The 17,722-nt window shown below is 45.7% G+C and overlaps 1 protein-coding gene across 1 annotated transcript in view; it reads right to left on the reverse strand.

Moving 5' to 3' along the window:
• MEGF11 (multiple EGF like domains 11) overlaps positions 1–17,722 on the reverse strand; it is a 479,353-nt gene that overhangs the window by 89,950 nt on the left and 371,681 nt on the right. Inside the window, exons 12-14 of the mRNA XM_075896878.2 lie at positions 12,857–12,977; positions 10,712–10,875; positions 9,724–9,826 (exon numbers count right to left, since the gene is read on the reverse strand). Of these exons, the coding sequence (XP_075752993.2) occupies positions 9,724–9,826; positions 10,712–10,875; positions 12,857–12,977 (388 nt within the window). The remainder of the gene's footprint in view (positions 1–9,723; positions 9,827–10,711; positions 10,876–12,856; positions 12,978–17,722) is intronic.

The following is a 17,722-nucleotide window of genomic DNA, read 5'->3' on the forward strand; positions in this document are numbered from 1 at the left end:
ATCCACCTGAGGCTCCATCTGCTCGGGGACCCAGAACCACCCCTCCCACTTGCCCAGGTCGTGGACCATTCTGCCCTGACTGCTCCTCTATGGAATACTATTCCTATCATCATTTTCCATTATCTACAGAACAATTCAGATACGGGCTCCCGAGAACTTGTGTAATAAAAACATTTCAGGTTTTCTTGTTCAGGCAACAGCTTTAATCTGCAGGAAACTGGACAATGTGAAATGATTTCGGCACAAAGGACTGACCAGTTTCCAGAGCTATGAAATATTGTCTGGGGATGGCTAGGGAAGACAGAAAATATAGACACCGGGGAGAAAGGATGGTGAAGGGAATAAGGGAGCAGCCAATTTCAACCCATTCCTTTCAGGATCCTTCCTTTCCAACTCATGCTATATGTTGATATAATCCCTAGCCAGGAAGCCATGGATTAAATGGGGCAGAACCAAACTACCTATCAGCAGGCAAAGGAGGGACTTTTTAAAGGTAGAAAACTTCTGTCCAGTCCTTTTATTGATTAATCCCTACAATAACTCATGACCTGGGAAGATAGTTAGCAAGACCTTAGGTTACTAATAGAGCTGAGTAAATGATTCTTATTGAATAATATTTAGTGAATTTCAATCTTTTTTTAAAAAAGAAAACAGGTATTTTACCTTTTTCTAAGAGTTCTTCATCAAAAAGGCATATGAAAATTTTCAGCCTGCTAGTGGTTTTTCAAATTTCCTTCCTTCCTTAACACAGAGGTCTGACATTCTGGCTACGTCTACACTACTGGGTTTTGCTGGCAGAGAATATGCTAATGAAGCACTCATTAGCATTTGTCACGCTGTCATTAGCATATTCTCTGCCCGAGGCTTTTTGCACAAGAGGTTTTTGTGCAAAAACAAGCCATGTAGATGGGTCCATTTTGCACAAAAACTCCCTTTTGTACAAGATCCTTATGCCTCAAAAAAGGAGCTATACAGATCTTGCGCAAAGAGCCTCGGGCAGAGAATATGCTAATGACAGAGTGACAAATGCTAATGATCAGAGGGGTAGCCGTGTTAGTCTGAATCTGCAAAAGTGGCGAGGAGTCCTGTGGCACCTTATAGACTAACTGAAGTGTAGGAGCATAAGCTTTCGTAGGCAAAGACCCACTTCGTCAGCGCTTCATTAGCATACTCTCCGTCGGCAAAACCCAGTAGTGTAGACGTAGCCTCTGTGTTTAATGCACTACACAGCTCATGACTTATTTTCATTATTATTCACCCAGATCTATTTACAGAACAAGTTGCCATACACACGTTCAAGCCTGTATTCAATATAAATGTGTGTTTATTAAGTGAAAATAGCTGCATATATCTAGCACCAAGTGAAACTTTTGCGCCAAACCGTCAGTGGATTAAGTTAATGTAACTCCAGTGAAAACAATGGAGCTACTTCTATTTGCACCAGCTACGAATTTGACTACATATGAAAACCAAAAGGAATTAAAATTGTACTAAAATTATGGTCATACTTTTCCTATTTATGGCCCTGATCCTGTACAGCTAAGTTTTAAACATAAGCGTAGTCCCACTTGAGTCAATATACACTATCTTGTACTCAGATCCTGTTCCCACTGAGGTATGAAAAATGGATTGTGCCCTAAACGTGGTTCAGATCTGGCTTAAGACAAACACAACTAAGTCTGCTTCAGATGACACTTTGAGGCGCCCTAGATATTGGCCAAGGAATACCACTGTCATAATTAATAGAAGGACATCAATGAAGTCTTTGATATATCTTCATAATTCATATTTTTGAAAATTTGCCTTATATCAGCAGGAACCATACTTAAAGAGCCCCATCAAAGAGAGAATGTGTGAGCACAGAATGGCATTAAAATCTTATCAACTCATTTGAAATTAATTCAATGAAAAATTCAAGCTAATTTCTAATAGGCTTATGTTACATTTATAGACTGAAGGGCACTTGTGGAAACCCAGAGAGTCACCACATACCTTTTCAGATGGAAATGATTTTTCTACATTTGAGGTACACAGGCCAGAAGAGAGAGAGAGAGAGAGAGAGAGGGCGAGAGAATAAAACGCATCATTTTAGAATGACTCCTGAAATTTCTAGTTTTCCCATCTGTTTAAATCTAATCTAAGGATACAGAATAATCACAAAAATAAATTATTAATTTAAAAATCTGGGATATGTCTGCCAAGGATGATAAACTTTAAAATATGGCTTGGAAAATGGTATGAGACATCTAGAAATTGCATGTTTAATAGGAATTTGCTGTTGCTTCATTCTAATATTTCATGCTTAGTATCACAAACCAAGAAAGTGTGAAACCGTCTGATTAAAAGAAAAAAAAAAGATGTATTTGTATCACAACATAATGCACCTTGAAGTGCTGTGTATCAACTTATTATTTATTTATTTGGCATATACTATCTGGCCAACTGAGCTACAGGGTTCTTATCAATGGTATTCAAGGCATGGAGACTTCCAGGAAGTTGAGTCATTTTGCAGTCCTCAACTATGTGTGTCATGGTTTGTGGCTGCCCACATTAACATAATGGACTGTCTCTAAAACACCCCTGAAATTCTGCTGCCACACCAATTCCCTGCTTGTCATGAAGCTGGTTCAGAAAGCGCCAGTGCCTTCACAGTAAATCACACCCAAGGTGATGCCAAATGGAGTCCAAGACAAGATCATTATTTGTCACTTTCTCTGTGGCTCATGAAGCTTGCCACACATCCTCCACCATAAATCCCGCACCCGTGAAACGTATCCACACTGTGTGTGCTTAGGACAGATGACTATGTGGTAGATCAAACAAGTTTTTAATTAATGGTAGAGGTGGCTTATTACACAGTTTTGTCACCATAGCTTCGCTATGCTTTTCTCTCTGCGAACACTGGCAAAGCAATATTGCAGAGAACTGGTAACCACGGTAGAGCAGTGGATTTCAGTGTGCCTGAAATAATGCATATCAATCTATTTAAAAACCTATAGTAGTTACTTTAAATTGTGATACTTCTAGATTTTCTCCTGGTTTTACATGCATAAGGCTAGCGTCTACCTTCATGTATGCAAGTATCAGTGGAGATACTCTAGGTTTACAGGGGAATTATTCCAGCTTTACACCCGTGTAACTGAGGGCAAAATCTGACCCTGATATAAACTAAGTATTGCAACAAATGGGGAAATATCATGATACTATAAACCATGGGTTCCCAAACTGGGAGGCATGCCCCCTTGGAGGGGGCGTGAAGAAATTCCAGGGGGGGTGCGAGGTGACCCACCTTCCCCCAACAAGTTTTGCTGCCCTGTTCAGTTCCTTTTTTTTTTGCTCAACAAATTTTGCTGCTATTTTTGGGGAGGGGAAGTGTGAGGGTTTTTCAAAAATCAAAAAGGGGGGCGTGATGCCAAAAAGTTTGAGAGCCACAGCTATAAACAGTGATTTTTATGGCATTTTATTTTTTAATGGATCGTCTCTTTTCCTCTTTCCTTGCAAAGCGTATCATCTGCCCACAAGGAGCCCAGAATAGAGAGAAGTTAAAAATACCTCAGAGCCCACTGTCAAAGTGGACACTGTTTCTTTAAAATTCAAAAAGGCCTCCCTTTGAGTAAAAGGCTTATCAGTTTTACTGAATTAATGTGTCCACAGGAGAGAAGAAACATGTTTCTGTGTTTGAGTGACAGTGAAGATGTCACCCGTAGCCTGCAAATTCTCTCCCCGACAAAGTCTCATTCCTCAAAGCTCACCTTATCTGTGACCAGCCTACATTTCCTGACCCCATTAACTCACTTATACAACCACATGAAGCAATCCCAATGATATGAGACCACCACACCCATTGTACCATATATCTGGATATGACTGGAGACCATTCGGTTTTATATTACTATCAATGTTCAAACCTGAGCTTATGAATGAGTGCAAACACAGATTGTGACTTTGTATTTGTTAGGTTAGAGATGCAACTTCATCTTGTGAAACACGCACAAACTGTGAATTGTTTAAAAGCACCAGTGAAATTATAGGATACACTTTTTTCCACCACCACAATAATTTCCTGGACTGTGTTTGCAGTCCTGATTATAATTAAAGGTTAACAAGCATGGAACCTTGTGTTTAAAAAAAAAAAAAAAAAAAGCCTCTGATACTTCCCAGTGGAGTTTTTCATTAAACTGTTGTGTATTTTCCATCTTACATTTTCAGAACAACCCCATTTATTTTACATGTTTTGGGGACATCAAAATCATTTGGATAATCAGAGGAGTCCAGGGCTAAACTGAACTGTTCACATTGGGAGAATCTAGATGCTATTGGCATTCCATAATAATCAGGCAAACAGGATTCAGGTGAGAGCATTTCAGATTCAGTGAATTCAGATAAATAGGATTATTCTGACTGTAACTTTTAAAGGATCTGAAAATATTCCACTATCTACACCTTCTTATTTGATCCCACTGTAGTATCAAAAAGGATAGCAAATTCTACACCACCATGCCCTTAACTCGGTGGACTAGGCAGACTGTTTGGAGTCAGAGCAGAGGGCTTGTAAGGGTGGCAAAGTAGCTGTACTTCCTGGGATCTGCAGCTGCTATTAAGCCTACTTCATGGACAACATCTACCAAAGCTCACCCTGGGCTGGGCCACCAAGGCAAATGAGACGATTATTTCTATTTTCTAATTATTTATTTAAAAACAAAACCCAAGAGGATTCTGGCCTGAATTTATATCCAGAGCCCAGCGCTCGTGCGCCCCTGACTCTCACCTCTGGGACTCTGGATATCCTTGGCCCTGCCTGCTTGCACATTGCTGCAAATCAGCAAATATGCCAGAATGTACGTGTCCTCCAGTGTTTACTCTCGGTTCGCACAAGGAACTCAATGCAATTAACACAAAAGCACTCCACGTGCAACACAAAACTGCCTTGGAAAGGACTACCATGCTGGCAGGTGTAAGGCAGATGCACACAGCTGGAGGTGCATCTTGAGAAAGCAAATGGGTGCTGAAATACACAATTGAGCTCAGAACAAGACAGACCTTTGCAAATCTTCAAAAAGCTCTGAGTTCGCTCATTTGAGGCTTAAACCTGCTGAGCAGTGAACCCTCTGGCTCTACTATCTAGCAACCAACTCAAGCATGTGATTTTAATTTCAACCAGACTGCTCACCTGCTTAACGTTAAGCGTGTGATTAAATGCACTGTTGAACCAGGGCCATGGGTACTCAATTCCCTGCCAAGTGGGGCCTTAATTTTTTAAAACATTTACCATTTCCTCCACGTGGAACAAAATTCAGTGGCATGTGCATGTCTGAGATGTGATCCTAGCCCAGGCTGACCACTCTCACTTTGCTTCTGCTATCTGAACGCCCTTGTGCCAACGTTTATTGTTCTTTTAATCATAAATACCCTCTATGGCAAGGCCTCGCTCAGGCCCCTTGCCCTGGGGCCCCTTCTTCGGCCACAAATCACCTGGGCTATGTCTCGATTGCAAGATTTTTTTCTCGAAAAACCTTTTTTCGAAAAAGCGCACTCATGGGATTATGCAAATGAAGTGTGAGATTTGCAAATCCACGCTTCATTTGAATTTTCAACCTGCTTCACTTGCATTCCTCTTTCTAGAGAGGAACGCAGTCTAGACGAGCCCTTGGAGACTCTTTTGTGCAATCATCTGTGTCTTTTTATTGTCTGTGCCAACTTCCCATCACCTTCCTACCTCCTTTGTTGGTCCAGCAGCTAACTTGGCTACCCTCTCTATCTGGCTGGGGAGCGCACTCGGCCACTCTCTGGCTCCTCCCCTTCCACTTCCCTTCTGGCCGCCTTATCTAGTCTCCTAGCTAATGAGGCCCACAGCTGTTTCCAATTAGCCCTTCAGGCCTGGGCCTGCTCAGCTGGTTTCAATTTCCCTTCTCAGCCAGGCTATAGTGGCAGAGCTCTGGCTTAGCCAGCAGCTGGTCACACTTCTTTCAAAGAGCTCTCCAAGGAGATGAGCAACATACTTTCGTGTATCAGGCCAAAGTGTGCTGGGGTGTGTGTGTTAATTTTCAGTAATAAAGACCCAGAGGAATTGCTTCAACTCTGTTTATGTGGGTCCAAGAGCGACCTTCAAAAGCATGGAAGGGACTTCCACTGAAGGTACCAGGCATCGCTCTGAAGGTCGCATCTGGGCCAGAATAAGTGTTTACCGCTTGTTCCTGATGTGACAAATTGCTTATCTATGCACAGCTGGACCCATGCAACTTTGTGATTCCATTGCTGGTACTCGCTCAACTAGGGATGTAAGCGTCTAGTCGACTATCCGGTAAAAAGGAGCTTATCAGACAGCAGACTAGTAATGTGACTAATCGCTCCCCATCCCTTGCTGCCTCTATCAGAGAGAGGCAGCAAGGGCGAGGGAACAGGAGTAGGTGCTGGGGGGAGCCAACTTAAAAGCCAGTTCCCCCCAGCACTATCTCCATGGAGTAGGGGAGGTAGAGGCACAGTGGGAAATGGCATGAGTGGGGACTGAAGCAGTCTCTGATCCTGCCACTTCTGCCGTGATTCTACTTTTGAAATGTACAAGAGTCCCAGGGGGCTCTTGTACATTTCAAATGCAGAAGCTGCGCAGGGAGCGCGGGGTCAGTGGGACTCCCCTGCTGGTCCCACACTTCCTGTGGCGCCTGAGCCTTTGAAATGTATAAGAGCCCCAGTGGGCCTCTTGTATATTTCAAAAGGAAGTCCCGTGCTACAGGGCTCTTGCTACAATTCAAAGGCGGAAGCGCCCTTATAGACTAAACAATAATCGATGGAAATCCCATTGACTATTCCATTAGTTAATCTAAATTTAACATCCCTACACTCAACTGCGCTGTCAGCTGCACTCACTGATTGCGTCTGGTCTTAATCTAGGCTTTAGACTGCAGGATACGGACTGTCTCATGTCATACGCTGCCCCAGCACAATCAAGCCCCAGTAGGTGCCATCATCATACAACCATGGATTAGGGGATTACCTTGCATCCTCAGCCCTTATAAGACTTTCCCCCTCTACATTTTCTCACCCAGTCCTTCCTGTGTGCTCCTATCATCTTATCTGTCTCTGGAGATTTATGTCAGTAGCATCTTGAAAACCTACTTTAAAGAACACGGCCTGTATCTTCCCTTTGATCTTCACACTGGCATCGATGGGAGTCCCACATGTAGAACGAACATACAGAATATGCTGTTTCAGATGAAGTTTCATGGCCATTAGGATCAGAAAGTCACATGAATTTCTCTGCCTGGTGTGAGCGGGTAATAAAGTCTTCAGATGTTCCTGAACTTTCCTCGTCTTTTATAGGCCACGTCTAATTAGTACCAAACTTGGAAAGCACAATTTTTATCTTGAATTATTTATCCCATCCTGTTTGCAAAGCACACATCATGGAGTAGTTCACAACAGCTTCAGACCATAAGATTAATCTTCTCTGATGACATCCTCACCAATGTGAATATATAATTATCTAGCTGACAAGTCTCTGAAATTACATACTTTCAAATACAAATGAGTCGAATTTATCCTTTTATTTGGTGTGAAGCCAAACGGGAAAAAAAAACTGAAAGCAGAATTGACAAAACACATGTTGGCTCTGTCTGTCTATCAGCAGTTTTCATGCACCTGTCACGTTTCTATCTAGATGTCAATTTCAACTGGGTCTGAAATTCTAACCTAATGTTTTCTTCCCTAATTGGAGCGTGATCCTGAATTTCTATGGAGTTCCATGCTTGGAGAGTTTGCAGGAGGCGGTTAGGCCTTAGTCTGTATATTGTTCAGCAGTGAAAGAAAAAAGCAAGGGGGTAATGCAGATATTATCCTTACTTTCAGCAAGTGTGGCACATTTGCAAGTGTGCCTGTGTTTGTAAGAATAAGGGCAGAATGTTAGTTAGAAATGAAATGTTTGGCTATATCGTCCTGAGGTACAGAATGCAGAAACAGTTGACAAGAAGAAACACTTTTTTTTTTTTTTTACAGGAGGCTACATGCAAAAAGATGTTAAAAGAAAATATCCTAGAACATCGTGAACCAGCCTCTTGCTACCTCCAAAAATATACCCAATTCTGGGATCAACTGTACTTTCATCTCTTTTGGAATGGTAGTAAAAAAACAACCACCCCTATCTGTTAGACGAGGTACCCTCTAATTACTCATTAAAAAGTCAGCAATAAATACATGATCACACAGGTCTACAGAGCAAGGAATGCAAACCCCAGAGTGTGCGAGCTTATAAAATGGATCTTCTTGCAGAAGGTCAGTTTCTAAAGTATGCATGTTGAGTATGCTGTTTAGAAAGCAGCCCAGTTTCTAAACAGCATGCTGCACTTCTTTATTTTTTCATCCTATTTCATTATAAAAAGGTGGTTTTCAAATTTTAAACACCTCACGTGGCTTTGCCGGCTTCTCTCCTTTCACCTTAGGAAGCGGAGTTGCTGTACTGATGAGGCCGTTCAGCAGGAGGGATGCAGTGGTGTATACCATTAATTAGGACTTGGGTTGCAGGATTCTGAATGTGCTGGCTGCTTTGAGCTCACACCACCCGGCGCCGCTCCTTGCTCCAAGTCTTACGTTGTTTCGGAAAGCAGTAGAGTTCCCCACACAAGCTATTGTTACATCTCCGATGCTGCTGCCACCCTTGGGCAGCAGGGCTAATGATGTGATGGTGCATTCACAGCCACGAAGACAGACTTTCATTTCTTAAAAGTAAGTCCCACAGGTTTCCACCTGCTGCTGCCCTGCTTCCAATGGAGCAGAGACTGACTTTGTGGAAATGGAGGATTATTTGCATCGCCGTCATTTTAGAACCACATGGAGATTAAGGACCCAAGATTAGCAACAGCCACGGTGCTCTCCAGCACTAGAATCTCAGTTTGATTCGGACCAGGAGTGTTAATGGGTAACAGGCAGGGGCTGGGACTGGGAGCCCTTGCAGCAGTCCCCACAGAGGGACCAGGAGCTGTGGCATCAGCCCCCGTGCAGAGTCCAGGAGCAGCGAGGCTGGAATGGCCTCCCCTGTCCACACCCCCTGTAATCGGTTAAACACAGTGTCAGCCCTGCATTTAACCACGTAACCGATCACATAGGATTTTACATCCCTAATTCATACAAAGTTTTGGGATCTCCAAGGCTGGCCAGCACTCTCCAGGAGCTTATGGAAAGCCTCTCTCTGTTCCTTCTATGCCACCAAGAGAACTGCTTGCGGAGCCAGCATCAACTTGCTCTCCACACGTGCTGTTCTTGGCAGTGGGGTTAATGGATACAGTACAAACACAGAGGAGACAGCTCGTGGACATATGATCCCCACAGGAGCTATGCTGCCATAGGAGAAGCAACCAGTGTCTGGATTCATGTGTTTGCCATTTGCTTTGCTGGCTACGCAGGTCCCAGGACCCACAAGGCCACAAATCTCTCTCTAGGAAGAGGATAAGAGAAGAGAAAACGTCACGTGAAAAACTTTGCAAAAGAGCTTCCTTGTGAGTAAGAATTCTTTTTACAGAAGGGTGAGATCTAGCTCAAGGCTTTGAAGCCTTCTTCAGTGAATATGAGCACAGATTTAATCAAAGCCATTTCTCCTTTCCCAGCATCATGAGCATTTCTGATCGGGGACAATTCTTATAATCTCTCTCCTGGGTATTTTGTTTAAAATCACACAGCCAGTCGACGCAAGAGTAAGAACAGTGCATATTACATAGAATAGCTTTGTCCTTTTACCTGTCCACCCAGCAAGGCAGCAGCAATACCCCGAGACAGGATCGCACCCATCTGCATGGCTACAGTCACAGCGTTCACTGCAATTCACGCCATATGTTCCATCCTTCCAAAAACATAAATGTAAAAGCACCTCAGTAATTGGATCGTGGACCTTAAATGTGCACAATCATCTACCGTGTCCATTTCAATGCAAAGTTGCATTTTTTTAAAATTCACATGCTACAGTCAGGGTAAAATAACGGGAGGCTTAGCACTTCTACAAAGAACCAAAGGAAGAATACGGAGCAATGTTCAAGAGACAACGCAGAGTGCACCATCGTCTCGCTGACAGTAGGGAGCAGAAAAAGGAACGACAGGTCGGACCTCTCTGGTACGGATGGAGGATTTTGCCGAACCAGGGGAGGTCATTTCTGGACCCCCTGCTGCTGGCCCCACACTCTGCCCTACTGCTCCACCGGCCTTTCCAGCTCCCCACCCCAGCGCTGCACACCAAGTCCGCCCCCCCCAGCAAGACACACACACCAGACTGCCCGACTCCTGGCCTCCCTCCCATAAGCCCAGCTGAGCTGCACACCAGATCCCGGCCCCTCCAGCCCAGTTGTGTGCTGGGCTGCCTGGACCTCCCTGCTCCATAGCCCAGCTGTGTTGTGTGCTGGACTCCCACCCACCTCCTGCATCAGGGTCAGCCTCCCACCCCCACGCAACCGGGCCTCTCCACCCCCCACAGTGCACCAGGACTCTGGAGCATCTGTGTTGGTGCCAGACCATGGATGGTGCCAGACTAGAGTCCCGGTTTCTAGAGGTGCAACCTTACTCTACTTGTCTGCATAGAACTCAGAGCTGGTGTTTCCAGATTACTGTCTTCATTCCTCCACTAGAGTCCACGACCAAAATTTACTCTCAATCTCTATATGTGCTAGGCATGCCGGATGCATCCTCTGGGAAAAGCACTGAGAACAGATGCAGCTGGACTCTAATAAATACTCACCGGGCATGGCTGATCACAGAACTCTCCTTGCCACCCCGGGGAACAAAGACAAAACCCATCCACTGGATCGCAGGCTGCTCCGTTGGCACAGTGACATGTCTGGTTACAGTTAAGTCCCCAAGTTCCACTTGGGCATGGAATGGAGCAGTCGACACCCTGCCACCCTGGAGAGAGATGCAACAGAAACCATGGTTGGGGATGCTGGCTCCACTGTCATTGCTAGGAAAAGAAAAAAACGAAGGCAGAGTGACGGGCACCCATTTGCACTGTTCTCCACACCCCGCCAGCCAAGCACGGACACGTTCCACACAGACCAAGTGGCCAAGAGTCTCTGGTACACTTAGGATTTGTATGGTGCAGTAAGATGGAGGTGGGAGGGAAAAGAGCACAGAATTTGCAGCTTTTGGATGCTGGCTTCCCCTGGCAGCCTGGGCTAGGGTTTACCTTTTGGTTATAACCCCCAAGGGTCCGTTCCAGGGGAGTTGTACGAAACAGCTAAGCTAGCTGCACAAGCTGGGGAGATCTGATGGTTCTCTGGCCCCAGCACGGCTAAGAGGCTATGGACGGGGCAGAATATGGAACCACACAGGCCTTTTCATACTGAAGAGCCGGTGTACAATGTCAACAGAAGAATTGCTACATGACACTGCTGGCTCGTCACATTCTAAACGACACACACACATCCCCAAACCCGCTTCTAACCTAGTCACCGAGGCTCCGATCTTAACTGCCAGCCACCCGACAGCATTCAATACGCCGCGGCGCTATGTAATGGAGTTTAGCAGAAACACCATGGTTTAGACACGGTAGTGAAATGGAGTTATACAGTGATTGATTAATTTCTGCTTGAAATGCCAACTTGTATTATTGTGTGCAGAGCTGCTGTAGCTGTGTGGGTCCCCGGATAGTAGAGACAAGTTGAGTGAGGTAATCTCTTTTGCTGGACCAACTTCTCTTGGTGAGAGAGATCAGCATTTGAGCTTACACAGAGCTCTTCCTTGCGTCTTTATTTGCTTCAGTACTTGTTACGGCTCAAGCATGCCATATAAGGCCATATAGGCAGGGGTTGTGAGAAGATGCACAGTTCAAAGACGGATTGGAGAAGACACTGAGTCAGGAAGGCAGAAAGTTTCCCAGAGCTCCCCAGAGCACAAGCTCACGGCTGTTCTCATGAAGGAGATGCCACAATCTGCAGAGAGGTGCACGTAGTGGTCCTGGGGAATACTAGCTGCACCGCACCCTGTGTTTGGGGACGTGCTAGACTGCAATTGTAGAGATCTCTGGATGGAGGGAGGTTCCAGTCACACAGGCCATGTCGTCACTAAACGGAAGTTTGAGGCTGCACGATCGATCTTCTGGAGTTCGATTTAGTGAGTCTAGTTAAGCCCCACTCAATCGAACTCAGAGGGTACCACCATTGGTAGCCAGTACTCCTGCTCCTGTGAGGAGTAAGGGAAGCTGATGGGAACATTTGCTCCTGTCAGCCTCCCACTGTGGGTTGACAGGGAAGCTCGAATCATGATACATTGACTCCAGCTACGTAATTAATGTAGCTGGAGTTGCATACCTTGATTCAACCTTCCCTTTTAGTGTAGACCTGGCTGTCTTCGCTCCCTGGCTCATATTGAAGAAGAGCAAAAGCTGCCCACCCTGAGAGGAAGAGGCAGGGAAGGAGCAGAGCGTGTGAGAAGCTCTAGCTCTGCTCCCTCCCATTTGCCAGCCAAGCAGCCGTCCAGGTGCATGCCGGGGAGTGAACTGCGGCCCAAGACGCAGCGCGGTAATGACTGCCCCTAGAGTAATGGGCAATGGGGGTATTGGGGGGAGAAGCTGTGACTCCCAATCCCAATCTGTTCTCTGGTCTGCTACAGAGGAGTGCGGCGTCAAACCGCCACTTAATCTGGGCAGATTGTCAAAGGCAGTGTAGCCCGTCGTGAACCCTGCCATGTCAGACTCTTTCAGAAACACGGGGAGACAGCTAATAATTTACAAATGGAACACACCAGAGCTGCTGACTGTGCAATTCCGTTTAGTCGCAAATCAATTGCAATTTACATACGGCTGCATTGTTATCCTTTCAAACGGACAGCGCCATTTGTGGCACTGAACGCAACCAGCAGCCAGTGCCAACATCTGAATTACTTTTACCTTCTTTGCAAAGACACAAGCCATCCACAGGGGAACATGCACCGTCATTTTTGCAGTCGCACACTGACGAGCAGTTGGGTCCATACGTTCCTGCCCCACAAGTAACGGAGCAGTCATCTCCCTGCAAACCAAGATAAGACCAGCGTCAGGCAGAAAAATATGGATTTCAGCGAAGGCTCATCTGCCTTTCACTCTCAGCAAGGGCCGGAGCAAACTAGGATAGGACACCTTAGTTTTCAGTGCTTGAACAGTCACTGCTGCTTCCTCTGATTATGATGCAATTAGTGGCTTGATTGACTTGCAGGGAAGGGACACATTTCTGGCAGCCATTCAACAGGAGGGATGAAAGTTCCCGAAACACACCGCCTCCAACAGATGTTAGAGCGTTAACTGAAACCTTGCTTACAAAACACTAATCACATAGCACAGAGCTTGGTTTCCTTCTGAGCCGACACAAATGCACCAAAGAATGGATTTTTCCGTAACCGAAGCCCAACAGAGCGCCTATCTGTTCATCCACCACCGATTGGGGCATGAAAAATTAAGCGGGAAAGTGCATTAGACCTTTCACATTGACACGCTAACCCAGCAGGCACTTGCATTCGGGGAGGGCTGGACTGTGACTTTCGACAGAGCCCTGAACAAGGATAAAGTATAGCCTGAATTGCCGAAGTAGCTATGGATAAGGCTCTGCGTGGATACAAAATTGGCATCTGCATCAATAACCCGTGGGCGGCTGCATCCACATTCGTGGATGCGGATACCCACAGATATCTGCAGATTTGTAGGGGTCTTGCAGAGGATGCATTGTGACTCAGACACCTCTCTGGGTTACAGCCCAGTCCCTGTTTCTTCCTATCCCAGAGGGAGGGGCTCTAGTAATTTGGCCTGCACCAGCACAAGTTACGGTGTTCCCTGAGCTGTCTCAATTGTTCTGTGCAAGCAGAAGGTGTGACGATGCATTGGGGTTCCCCCGCCTCCTGCACCCCCGTAATGGCACGAACAGACTCCACCAGCCAGTAGAACAGAGGAGTTTATTACTTCTCCAGGATACAGCACAGCACAGATGTAATCTGGTTCCAGGGCAGGCCTAGGATGCCTCAGCCCCCCTTGAGATGGGGGATACTGGGCCCCTAAATTCCAGCCCCTTCCCTAGGCTGTCTCCTCCATGATCCCAGACAGAAACTAACTAACCCTCTTCCAGCCCTGCCCCCCAGCCAGGGGCGGCATTCCACCTTCCTTTGTTTCTCTCCCTGGGGGGTGGCTGGTCAGACAGGTTTGGAGCCCCTTTTGCATAATGACTCACCCCCTGCCCTGCTGGGTCATGGTTCAGACAGCAGAGGTCGCCCCCTGCCCAGCATAGCAACGAACAAGGCACCCCCCCACTATGTCACAGAAGGACAGAACCAAGACTGCCCATTCTCTGTCCATCTGCTGCAGGAGGCGAGTAAAATAGTGAGCAGTATCCCCTTAGTCCTTGTTGTGAGGCAGGTTGGCTCCCGTCTGACTGGGAAGAGGAAGGCCACTCCCATGTCCCCTTGTGGGCTGGGCCAGATCAATCTTACTCCGCCCCCAGGAAGCAGAGGGGAGGGGCCAGAAGTATAAAAGCTGGAACTAGGGCTCAGTGGGCACCCAGCTTCTGAAGGAGCCAGATGCCTTCCCCAAGATCCCGAGGTGGGAGGCTGGGGTGCACCTTCAGGAAGTAGAGGACTGCTTAGGACTGCCAGGACCACTGACGATCCCAGACACAGAGCAACCAGGCACCATTCCCCGAAAACCCAAAGGAGCTGTGATGCTCAGAAGGGGATTTGGGAAGTAGCCTGGAGGTAGCTGATCCAAGCCTGGCTGAAGCAATGCCAGTGAATGAGTCAGCATATTGCAGTGAGGGTCTGCTACTGTTAGGGCCGGGACATAGTGGAGCAGAATGGCCTGCATCTCCTTCCTCCCCCTCCCCATCTGTGGGTGGCAGTGTCCCCGTTTCTGTGCAAAACACCTGTGCTTGTCAGCTCTCCGCCAGAGCTAGGAGACCCAACTGCTGCTCAGCCTCAGTGTAAGCCTGAGCACCTGAACTATTTCTGCCCTGCCCCATGGCAGGGCCTGGGTCAGACTATTAAACTGTGCTGCCTGCTTGTGGTGCGGTAAGTAGCCTCCCTCGGACCCTGGATAGGATTGGGACTCCGACCCGATCCAGTACAGCTGTGTGTGCCCAGACCCACAATCTACGGTAAAGGTACAGGGAAAGCAAGGTTGTGAAACTCTTCTTCAGTGAGTTCAATTAGAATAGTGATAGAAATGTAGCCGTGTTAGTCTGGTCTAGCTGAAACAAAGAACAGGACTATGCAGCACTTTAAAGACTAACAAGATGGTTTATTAGGTGATGAGCTTTCGTGGGCCAGACCCACTTCCTCAGATTTGATCTGAGGAAGTGGGTCTGGCCCACGAAAGCTCATCACCTAACAAACCATCCTGTTAGTCTTTAAAGTGCTACATAGTCCTGTTTTTTTGTTTCAATTAGAATATGTAGCTATCGGCCACAGAAAGCCACCATGCACTGCACTGTCACCCACATCTTAGTTAAAGATCAAAGGTGCAGATTTCATGTATGTATGCCCAGGAGAAGAACCACCGCTTCTTTGATGAGACTGTGTGCATTTATCAGTGGATACAAATGTGCAAAATGTCAATTTTCGTAGGTTCTAAAAAAGTATCACTGCACTGGGGGAGACCAATAGCACTAAGCAGCAAATAAGTTGTCAAAAGGAAATAGAGTTTGGTATTACAGTGCTACAAATCCAAACATGGGGGAGAGAATTTCCAGCTTTCTATTGTGAGAGACTTTTCAGCCTTTCTGTTATATCGTGGAACCTTGTTTTAAGGAGATGGCAGATAGATCACACAAATATGCTCTGTCCAGAAGCAAATGCAATATTCTAATATTTTACTGGATGCAGTACTTGTAAAAGGTGATGGCTTGGACCTCAGTGGAAAAAAGAGAGAAGCCTGCCCTTCCTCCCCACAAATGCTTGGCTGTAAAGAGGGGCTGGTTTGATAGTCAGGGTGTCTGAATAGCTCTCTTCACCTACATGGCCATATGTGCCTTCAAATGGGGAGGCGGGGGCGGGGGAGGAGAGAAGCAGGAGGTGACCTGGGTGTTATAGAGGCCTTCAGTCTCTATGTCCAGTCAGCTCTTCCCCCTTGTGCTGAGACCAACAACAAGGTGGCCAATCAGAACCGTTTATTGACCCGTTTCTTGTAAGGTAGAAACCTAAATGAGAATTCCGACATCTCACCCAGGACTCACAACTACTGTTTGAGGATTACACCTTGTGCTGGATTAGAACTGGGGGTCTAGAAGTAAAAGCGATTTCCTTGTAACAGGGGGCGGGAAGCAAAACTATTTGTAAAGTCTAGCGCTCAGTCACCCCGCTCTACAGGACGTGGATCTAAAATGCTCCAGGAAGTCGGATGAGGGTGTGTCCTACAGATGGAGTATTTAGACTTCTGGTTCTGCTGCTAATTTGCTAGTGCCAATTGATGGGACTTCTGCAGAGAGTTTTCACTCTCTGCACCAGCTATAGGTCTCGCTTCTATATTTCCCTGCCTCCATTACAGGGGTGTAAATGTTTATAAAGCATTTGGAACTCCTCAGAAGAGAGGTGTTATTCAAATGTCCACTACCATCACGACAACCCAGCCTTTAAGCTGAATGGCTTAGGGTTTTGCGGAGCATTCGGGAACTTAGTGTAATTATACTGTACTTCGTGGCTTAACCACAGTTAGCTACTATGTCCCTTCACCGTTGTATTTACTATGTGAACAATCCTGAATTAAAAAAAACAAAACAAAAAAACCCCACAACAGAACAGCTCGCCTTCCCCACTTAATGAGATTTCTCTCTCTGGTTATAACTAGCCAGACCTCCAGAATAATCTGTGAGTGACAACTGCCACATACACTTAACTTCTTAATTATGCAATAGGAAAATGTACTTGAACTGTAGCACCGGCTCTAAGATATTATTAATTATATATGCAGAACCAGTCATTAACATTTTGAACTTGATTTTGGAGAATGACCTGTGAATTAAGTACATTAAGGTACTGTTGAAGATATGTAAATTCCATGCACCTCTTCCTACCTGCCTCACTGGATAATACTGCAGTACATTTCTATCCAGTTGTTAATGAGTTATATGTTCTCTTAAACTGGTATCAAATGTTGTTTATTGGATCTTCCCTCTTCAATATGGTACTTTATATTTCTATCCTATTTAGTAAAATTAATCAACAGCTGTGCACCTTATGCTGATTATTTTTTTTCTGTGAAGTTCAGGAGGTTAATGAGTGTAGTAAAAAGCCTGAGTCTGGTATGTGAGATGGGATAGGAATAGCTAATTCAATCAAATATAACCCCTGAAAAAATAACTGCTATATTGAAAAATCTAGCTATAACCAACCTGATATTTAACATCTCTTCCACACCAGAATGATCCACATGGACATCATAAACTTGCAGATGCGCTTAAATTGTTTGCGCCAGTATTCTAGTTGAAGGCCCAATTCATCAAAATATATGCCCTGTAACTGAATGAAACTTTATGGCGCTAAGGGTCAAATCCAATTCTCACATACATCCGTGGAAAGATTCTCACTAGCTTGAATGACAACTGGATCAGGCCCTAATTCAGGAAAATGTGGAATTGAAGTCCAGCTCCCCTTATGAGGTAATGTCTACCTGATTCACGCCCTCTCACTTCTCACATCATCATCTTCAGGTCCAAACCTCTGAGATCCTGAGCACCTCAATTCACCCGAAGTTGAAGTACTCAGCATTTTTCAGCATGCTAAGAGCAGGTCTTTCTTTTGT

Source organism: Pelodiscus sinensis, chromosome 14 (genome assembly GCF_052426305.1).
Source record: "Pelodiscus sinensis isolate ZL-2025 chromosome 14, ASM5242630v1, whole genome shotgun sequence".
Classification (NCBI taxonomy): domain Eukaryota; kingdom Metazoa; phylum Chordata; order Testudines; family Trionychidae; genus Pelodiscus; species Pelodiscus sinensis.